Source organism: Myotis lucifugus, unplaced genomic scaffold (genome assembly GCF_000147115.1).
Source record: "Myotis lucifugus unplaced genomic scaffold, Myoluc2.0 scaffold_462, whole genome shotgun sequence".
NCBI lineage: Eukaryota > Metazoa > Chordata > Mammalia > Chiroptera > Vespertilionidae > Myotis > Myotis lucifugus.
The window spans coordinates 243,454-253,680 of NW_005871510.1; the positions used below are offsets into that span (position 1 = coordinate 243,454).

Consider the following 10,227-nt stretch of genomic DNA (forward strand, 5'->3'; position numbering starts at 1 on the left):
AACCTGAGCAGGTGTCCTAACCAGGAATCAAACCTTGATATCCTGCTTCATAGGTCAATGCTCAACCACCGAGCCACACCTGCCAGGCTGGAATTGTATTTGAAAACACCCTGTCGACATAAGAGATGTCCAAAACTTGCAGATAATTTTTATGAGTTTATTTGGGCCAAGACTGAAGACAAATGCCAGGAATCAAGATCTAAAATGCTCCAAAGAATAAGTTTTGCAGTTTCTTTTATACATTTGAAATTAAGGAGGGGATATAAGGAAGATCACTTAAGGGTAGGAAAAAGCAAAGGGGGATTGGATTACAGGTAATTAACAAGATAACGTGCTCTCTTGAAGAATACTAATTAGTGCATTTTATTATTTTTTATCTTAAAAATATTTTTTATTAATTTCAGAGAGGAAGGAAGAGAGACAGAAACATCAATGGTTAGAGAGAATGATTGGTTGCCTCCTGCATGGCCCTACTGGGGATCAAACCCGCAACCCAGGCATGTGCTCTGACTGGGAATCGAACCGTGACCTCCTGGTTAATATGTCAAGGCTCAGCCACTGAGCCCCACCAGTCAGGCTAATTATGGCATTTTAAAGGTGTGTTAATCTAGATGCACAAGAATAATGGGGAGGGCTGGTTTAGAACCTCTCACTAATGGAGTTATAGGCCTGAAGTCTGACTATCCACCATGACCTGCCCAATTAAGTATGTGACCAGATCACCCATGAGGTTACTTTTCACAGAAACTCTCCCCCACTCCTTTTTTTTGGTCCACAACTTAAAAGCAAAACAAACTTCAGAAACTTACTGCAGCCCTAACCAGTTTGGCTCAGTGGATAGAACATCGGCCTTCGGACTCAAGGGTCCCAGGTTCGATTCCGGTCAAGGGCATGTACCTTGGTTGCGGGCACATCCCCAGTGGGGAGTGTGCAGGAGGCAGCTGATCGATGTTTCTCTCTCATTGATGTTTCTAACTCTCTATCCCTCTCCCTTCCTCTCTGTAAAAAAAAAATCAATAAAATATACTTTAAAAAGAAAAAAGAAAAAAAGAAACTTACTGCACATTCTCAAAAGAAAAGAATGAAAGAACTCTATTAGGCCTATAACTATAAAAATGTAATACTAAAATATTTAATTTTTTCAGAGTTTATCTTTTGTGCCTGTTTGGAACTACTTTATACTGTCTTTCAAGCTCTACTGATGAAAAACATTGTATTCCTATTGAGAAAAAATGAGACAAACCAGTCAATAAAGGTTTTCAAGGTGACAGATTCAGGGAGGGGCAATGCTGACAAAAGAGAACACTCAGAAAAATCCCCCCCCCCCAAAAAAAAAAGAACCTCCACCCACAGGCCTTCCCATAGGATGTCTGTGCCCAGGAAAGATCCTGGGAAAAGAGGCAAAAGGATTTCATACAACATATTTCAGGCAGTTATTCTAGGATTTTTTTTCCTGTAAAATATTCACAGACAAATCTAAATTTTAAAAAGAAAACATTCCATTACTCAGTTAAGAAATATACAAACAAGTAAAATACGGGATCTGGAATGCACCCCGGAGGACCCATCATTGAAAATGATGCTGTGATTCAAAGACGGGTATTTGCCTTTGGGAACGCAGAAAGGAAACTGGGCGTTTATGAACTTCTTGCCCGTCCCAAGCTACTGGGGTGACAGGGTCATGGTGTTGAGACCCTGCTTCCAAAATATTTGAAAACCCCGAGAAAAGGGGCTCCCCAGGGCTGGAAGGAGAAACTGGAGACACCACATTCCACAGCTGCTTTCACAAACAAACCCAGAGGCCGAGTCAGGACTGCCCTGTGATGACCCTCCCTGCAGGCGAGCACATTCTTGGAGATGCGGGGGCTGCAAGCGCAGAGCTGCCCAGAGAGGCTGTGGGCCCTGGGCCAACGTCGCTGAGCACAGGGACTGGGCAAGACAGCGGGGGGGAAGGGGGGGGTGCGGCTGCCAGCTCGCTGAAGGGGACCGAGGTCTCAGCAGCGCCCCGGGGGAACGCGGGTCTGCAGGCTCCGGATTTGACCCTGGGAAGGCTGGTCCAGCACAGGCCGCTCCTTACGGTCCCCCCTGGCCTCTCGTGCCCATCTCTGACGCTGGCCCTGCACACTCACCATTTCTGGGTTTCCTGGGTCTCCCTGAGTCCCTCCTAGCGTCCCCTGGTCTTTGTAGATCACAGTGGCACAGAGGCTGCCACAGCCACCGGGGACCATTAAGGGAGGGGACAGGCTGTCACCAGCCAGTTCTGACATCCAGCCTATGAGGTGTGTGGCCCCACCCACCTGTCCCTGCGGTGCCCCTGATTGGACAGCAATTCATGCACAACTCTTTCTGCCTAATTGACAGCTGGCAGGGAGGACCCAGTAGTCAGGGAAACCCTCACTACTTCCACGTTAAACAACACACTCCTACATGGCTGGGGCATGAATACGGGCTTATGGAGTAAATCTGACCAGCTCAGCAACCTCCCAGGACCATCCGATCATGGAGGGCAGTCACTCCCCAGGCCTATAACTTTTTAAAACATTTTTTAATATTTATTTTTCCATCACCATTCATCCCCCTTACACCCTATTCCATCTCCACCACCACCGTCCCCACCCCCCATCCCCTGCAGTCATCGAACTGTTAGGCCTATAACTTCTTCTTTTTTTTTTTTTTAATTGATTTTTTACAGAGAGGAAAGGAGAGGGATAGTGTTAAAAACATCGATGAGAGAGAAACATTGATCAGCTGCCTCCTGCACACTCCCCACTGGGGATGTGCCCGCAACCATGGTACATGCCCTTGACCGGAATCGAACCTGGGACCCTTGAGTCCGCAGGCCGATGCTCTATCCACTGAGCCAAACCGGTTAGGGCCTATAACTTCTTTAGTTAAAGTTTTATTTTTTCCTTAAGCCCTGTCCACAGTTCTTGTGCATCAAGGTTAAAACACCTTTGAAATGCCAGATGAATCCTTTTCTCCAAATCCTCTCAAGGAAACACTAGATCTTATTGCCAAGATATCATTCCAAATTAATGTATCTTTTATTCAATCATAAAATTTTCCCACCTTGCTTTCCCTCGCTTTCTTAATCTACCACCAATGGATGTCATGTAATCTTTCTTACTTCCCCTCTTCTATTTCCCAGCGCATAAAAAGAACTGCAAAACTGCCCTTGTCCAGAGCATTTTCTCAGACCCTTGAAATCATGTTCCAGACATGTCCTTGGTTTGCCTCAAAGAAAATCTAATAAGCACATGAATTTTCCCATAGCTTTGGATATTCTAATGTTAACAAACTCATGGATAAAAGAAGAACTCCCAAGAGTACTCAAGGGCCCTGGGGAGCCCTCTGGTATTAGGGGGTGGACTCAGCTGGCCACCTACTGGCTGTATGTCCCCCTCTCTTCTTTCTCTTTTTAAATAACTGCTCTTTCAAAAGTGACAACTAGATGGGGCCACAGGGTGTAGTCTCCCCTACCCACCCCCACCACCAGAGCATGTTGGGGCCAACCCAGTCTCTGTCACAGCTTCTCTCTAACACACAGATAAATCCCAGCAAAGGCAAAACCCAGGACCACTTTAAGGCGGGGCCCAACCCCACACTCCTGCTCCCAAATGCCTAAAATTCTCAAAACTGCCCACTGGTCAGCAGCACATAGAATTGAGGCGTGGCAGGCTCAGCAATGCACACGGGACAGCACAGCTCACAGCACCAGCTCCCCAGCGCCCAGCAGCCACACACAGTGCAGGCAGCAGAGCAGGCAAGCAAGTCAGAGCAAGAGACGGACGCACAGTGGTGGTCATGTGGGGACATGCTGCTCACTGTGATGGCCACCTGTAAAGGTAGCACGTACACACACACAGGGTAGAGAAAGGCTCAGTCACATAACTGAGGTCTCTTGGGAGGGCAGGGTGACCTCTCAAGCAGTTCTGCAATATCTTCAGAGTAAAATAAATAAATAAGAGGCCTGGGTTTTTATTGTGGCTACAGGGTGATACAGTAAAAAATGATCAATTATATTTGTCAAAGATAGTAAGGCAGCCCTAACCGGTTTGGCTCAGTGGATAGAGCGTCGGCCTGCGGACTGAAGGGTCCCAGGTTCAATTCCAGTCAAGGGCATGTACCTTGGTTGTGGGCACATCCCCAGTAGGGGGTGTGCAGGAGGCAGCTGATCGATGTTTCTCTCTCATCGATGTTTCTAACTCTCTATCCCTCTCCCTTCCTCTCTGTAAAAAATCAATAAAATATATTTATATTTTTAAAAAAGATAGTAAGGCAGAATTTGTTCAGAACCACTGTGATAGGTAGAGAGATGGCTGCTGTGGGGTTTTGCAGTGGGTGAGAAAGGGCTCTTTCAAAGATTGAAGTCAACTCTGAGCACAGCATGGGCAAGTGAGACTTCATGGCCAGAGAGCAGGGTGGGGGTCAGTGGATGGAAAATTCCTGAGAGAAAAATCAGGGGTACAGGGGTACCTGCTAAACTGACCAAACAGGAGTCTTACAGCAGACAGGCCAGGGGGACCAGGCATCACCTGATGCTGGAGGAGGAGGAACCTGATCAGATATGGAGGGTGGTCAGATAGGAGGGTGCAGGATTCTGGTTAACCCAACTTAGCAGGGTACCTGCTAAAACTGAGTTTTACAAGGACATGCAAAGATAGGCCTGGGAGGAGGTTCAGGAGCCTGACTAAAACTGTTCAAGCAAAGAATCTTTGTCAGGGGCGGAGCCAGGGCAAGAATTCTGCACACAGATGAATTTGTGTGGTTGGAATCTGAAGCCAGTGCCAGAGGAGGGAGTCCCGACTTTTCTTATCAGCCTGCCCTGGTGTGGACACAGGGAAGAGAGAGGAGGAGGCCTAAGTTGTCAGCAAATACCAAACAATGTGGAATATGACTTCTCATTATAAGGACAAACATGGAGAAGAACAAAATGCATTTGCAATGCCTTGTTTTTAAACTAAACAAACAAACAAACAAACAAAAAACACCAACAAGATGCTCAAGAAATGATGAAAACTGTATTTGGGAGTGGCTGGAGTAACATTTTTGGAGAAACCAGGATATGTGGGCAGTGAGTTTTCTTAAGTTAGACATTTTTATCTTACAGATTTAAGGTAAACACAGAAAATTATATATACCGTGTTTTACTACCTACAACTATTTCTTTTTCTTAACATATTTTATTAATTTTTACAGAGAGGAAGGGAGAGGGATAGAGAGTTAGAAACATCGATGAGAGAGAAACATTGATCAGCTGCCTCCAGCACACACCTCACTGAGGATGTGCCCACAACCAAGGTACATGCCCTTGACCGGAATCGAACCTGGGACCCTTCAGTCCGCAGGCTGACGCTCTATCCACTGAGCCAAACCGGTTAGGGCAAGTATTTCTTTAATTACAACTTTTTAACATAGGAAACCATTCTAAGATTCAATTATTTTAAATACTAATGATTACGAAAATGTAAACCATACGAATGAAAAAAATTAAATCTCTTGCTAACTAAAAGACAAGTTGCATCCTAGTTTGTCCTGTCCCTTAATCTCACATAAGGTATTTTCAGAAATATGTAGCATATTATGACACAATTTGGGTTTGGGTTTAGCTGTTTAAACATAGTAAATTTTTCAAACATTTACAAAAGTTTTGATAGTTTTCCTCATATGAATTAAAAACACCGATATAAAAAGAAAAAATGGGCCTGAGAGCTTAATCTCACATCTTGAGGTTTTCTAGCCTGGACGGTACCAAAAATTCTATTTAGTTCCACTATTTACTTGCCTTCTATTTAGTTCCATTATTTACTTGCCTTACTAACATGATCTCTCAATCAATTTGCATTTTTTTCAAAAATCCTGTTTGATTCAACTAATTTTATTCACTCTTTAAAAAATTTATTTTTAATGATAAGAGAGAGAGAGAGTGAGAGAGAGAGAGGGAGAGAAACATTGATGTAAGATAGAAACATCGATCCGTGGCCTCCTGCACAGGTCCCAACCAGGGATCAAACCCACAACCTAGGTATGTGCCCTGACCAGGAATCAACCCACAAAGGCCAGGTCTCAATTTACATTTTTTAAGTCCAAAACACTGAAAGTGTTATTTCTCACACAGGGAATGGAATTACAAAGTGCTCAGGGAAAGTAGCACGAAAGGCTGCAGTGTTCAGTGGATAAAGGATCCAAAGGAAAGAAATAAGTATTGAAATCGGCTCAGATGAGCAGCCTGCTTCCCACAGGACAGAAGGAGAGCCACTTTCAGAAGGTTTACATCCTAGACTCTCCAGGTTGAGACAGAACCCCTGGAGTGGGCCAGTCCCTGGGGAAGAAGGGAGGGACATCTGAGCAGCCCCAGGAGTGAAGTCTGGGAGCTCCAACACCCTCCTCTCCCCGGGGAATAACAGAAATGCTCCCTCTCTCAGGCTTCAGCTCACAGTGAGGAAGTGCTCAGTTGGATTCAGTGTCAGGTTCTGACCTAAATGAACTCCCAAATTCACAATCCCTAACCCAGGACACCGGCTCCTCACTTTCACAGACTTTCTCAACGTGCACAAATGACACTCTGAGTGCACCCACACACTGGGGATGCAAAACTCAAACATAGAATCTAAAACTGTCTAGAGTTAAGAAATCACAGCCTTAGATAGGGCCGCATCCCCACTCCCCCTCCTGTTCACCTGCACCCTCAGCTTTCCAGGCCTGTAGCTTCTCAGTGTAAAGGCTCCTTCCCTGTTGGGTGTGAGCAGGTAGGACACCTGCAGGGGGAGGCTCCCCAGGAAGGACCAGTGGGCCTCCAAGTACTTCCCTTGGCAGGCTCAAGGGGGGGTCACTGACCTCAGGTCTCTGCTCCACCTTGGAGTTTCATTGGAACATGGTTGATTTGTTTTAATATGCTTTTATGCCCCGTCTGGGTGCTCAGTGGTTAGAGCCTTGGCCTCGGACCGAAGGGTCTCGGGTTCAATTGCCAGTCGAATATACCTCTTACCTCGGTTGCAGGTTCCATCCCTGGCCTGGGTCAGGGAGCGTGCAGGAAGCAACCAATCGATGCATATGGAGAGGAGGATGAGGGTCAGACCAGGGTGGCAAGCCGCCCTCACCGCACCATCACCTCCGGGGTCTGCAGACATCAGTCCCCGCACACAGCGTCGTGGCTGGACTGGCAAGAGGGATGTCAATGTCTCTCTCTCTCTCTCTCTTTCTCTCTCTCTCTCCCCCCTCCTTCTCTCTCTTTTCCTCCTCCCTCCCTTATACTCTCTCTAAAAATCAATGGGAAAATATCCTCCAGTGAGGATTAACAAAACAACAACAAAATGTTTTTATTGATATTAAATAGAGAGGAAGGGAGAGAGGGAGAGAGAAACATCAATGAGAGAGAAGCACTGATTGGCCATCTCTGCACGTTACCCCTGGGGATTGAGCCTGCACCCAACAGCCTACAACCCGGGCATATGCCTGGACTGGGAATCCATCCAGCGACCTCTTGGTGCACGGGTCGACCACTGAGCCACAGCAACCTTGTGGAACGTGGTTGATATTTTAAATGACACAAGCCCAGCGTTTGAACAATCCAGCAAAATGACTTAAAGCCAGCTTGTATGCAGAAAGAAAGAAAACTGTGATGCACTTGTACTGGTTCAACTAAAAAAACAAAACCACAAATACCTATTCCTTTCAGGGGAAAAAAAGTTAATTATTATTTGCACGGAAATTACTAGTCTTGCAAATAGTTAATCAGACTTGAACACTTGGAAGTTGCCCTGCAAAGGTAAGCCCTGAGATTTTACTTGAAAACACCAGGAAGTGGAAAACAGGCCTCGGGGACTTACTATACACTCAGGGAAGAAAGACGGAAAGAATTCTGTAAACATGGAATGTAATCTTAGAATGTTTTTTTCTGAAATTCACTTCCCTCCTTGCTCTTTGGAGATATTTTATCCTGTCTTTCCAAGTCTAATGATTCAAAATAGTTCACCCCTGGGGAGAACATAAACTTAAATGAGTGACTAAATCAAGGAGGCTCAGGGCAGGCCGGTGCTGACAGAACACAGCACCCGAAAACCTTTCAAACAGGAGCCTCCACCCAAAGGACTTCCAGAGAAGATCCTGAGGAAAGAGGGACAGGGATTTCATACAACGCCTTCCAGGTGACTAGTCTAGGCTTTTCCTCCTATAAAACATCCACAACAAATATAAATCTCTAAACATGAGTCATGCCCTAGCTGGTTTAGCTCAGTGGCTAGAGCCATAGGCCTGTAGACTGAAAGGTCCCGGGTTTGATTCTGGTCAGGGCACATGTCTGGTTCCGAGCTTGATCCACAGTAGGGGACATTCAGGAGGCAGCTGATCAATGATTCTCTCTCATCATGGATGTTTCTATCTCTCTCTCCCTCTTCCTTCCTCTCTGAAATCAATAAGAATATATATATTTTTAAAAAACGAGTCACTTAACTCTGGGAAAAGGATAAAATATTGAAATAGTGGGTCTGTTTGAAATGTATCCCTGAGGACAGAGTTAGTCATCCTAATGTTGTGGCTCCAAGAGGGGAGTGGGCTTGGGAAAGCGAGGAGGATTCGAATATTTAGGGACTTACTGACATTCACAGGAAAGGCTAGCCTGTGGCAGAGTTTCCTGAATCTGAGACTCACCCCCCAAAAAACAACAACAAACATTTGGGAAACAAAGGAGAAAACAGTCACGCTAGGGGAGGAAGAAGGGACTGGGTATCCCACAGATCACAGCTCCTCTCACACTGGAACCCCTCAGACTGAGTCACCATCGTCCCCTGACGACCCTCCCCGTGGTCCCCGCACCATCTGGGGAGACGCGGGGCGCAAAGGTGCCCAGCCGGGCTCCGAGGCTCCGGGGCCGAAGATCCGCGCGCAGAGACGGGACAGGGCGCCGGGGTCCCGCTGTGCGCCCAGCCCAGACGCTGCGTGCGGGAGGGGACCGAGACCCACAGACCCGGGAAGCGATGGCGGGAGGCCCCCACGCCACCGCGGGTCCGATCAGCCCGCCCCTCACCCTCTTCCCGGTACACGGCCCCGCACACTCACCATTTCTAGATTTCCTGGGTCTCCCTGAGTCCTTCCACAACCGGGGCCGATCACAGCTGGACAGAGGCTCTGGCAGGACCGCCCGGGATCTTTAAGGCCAGGCGACAGCAGACCCCAAGTGCGCCCGGAGCAGAGAGGGACCCGCAGGCCCGCTGTCACTGCCCCGCCACCGCCGGGGCGGTGCCCCACACAGGCAGTGCTCCAGGCCACGCCCCGCAGGCCTGACCCACCGGCGCCCGGAGGACGCTGTTCTCCTACAGAACAAGCCCCAGCAGGTGGGCGGGAACCTGACCCCGCCTGGCGCGTTGGACTTTAAAGACCTTAGTTTTTCCTGGCCCGGGCTGCCCGTTGTTTCCCCAGCTCTCTCTGAGCACAAAGCATTCCTGGTTCAACTTCCAGATGCAGCGGGTAAGTAGGGACGAGAGGGTGGCCCAGGCCAGAACTGATGGAAACCGAGGGAAAGAGTGATAGGGAAATACATAGTGCAGTCATTTTAATCAAGCTGTTACATTATTAATATTATGAAGGTTGAGGCAGGCATGAAGAAATGATCCTTTTTCTTGTCTTAACTCGCCTGGGAACGTAAACTTCTGAAGTTCCCAGTCCTGTGCAATAGCCTGACATTTGTTTACTGACAGATAACCCTGCGATTATCTTCTAAAGGACTCAGGAGGCCACCAGACCTCCTGGCGCCCATCCTCCAGGCCACCTGGCATCCCTTCTCCAGACCCCCTGACATCTGTCTGATAAGCCTCCTGGGCCAATCCCAGGGCTAAGAATGCAGCAGATATTTCTCTACCATGTGACTTTACTCTGAGAACTCATAACTTCGTTGGAACGAACACTCCTGGGATTTTGTCTGTGTTTCCACTTTGAAAACTAAAAAACACTTGAAGAAATCTTTACCATGTATTTTCAGCCACAGCCTCCTTATTCATTAACACTTGGTTGACAGAACAAGAGGGTCTTACATCCTAGGGCTTGGTGTAAGGCTATGAGGTCAGTCATGGAACTGTGAGCTTTGTTTAGACACATGGGCACTTAATATGACCTCACTATCTGTAATGAAGTGTCTGGCTCCATTTTCATCTTTGATCCTTGACGGCACTGAGCCTTCTACCCATCCATCCCTTCCGCATCTCCTCTCATTTGGTCCTTTTAGTAAGAATC

General features: G+C 47.2%; 1 protein-coding gene across 1 annotated transcript in view; it reads right to left on the reverse strand.

The window, feature by feature from the left end:
* Positions 1 to 9,230, reverse strand: part of LOC102426132 (zinc finger protein 14-like) — a 33,231-nt gene extending 24,001 nt beyond the window's left edge. The window contains exon 1 of the mRNA XM_023744410.1: positions 9,058 to 9,230. Within this exon, the coding sequence (XP_023600178.1) occupies positions 9,058 to 9,060 (3 nt within the window). The 5' untranslated portion in view covers positions 9,061 to 9,230. The remainder of the gene's footprint in view (positions 1 to 9,057) is intronic.
* Between the last annotated feature and the right edge of the window lie 997 nt (positions 9,231 to 10,227).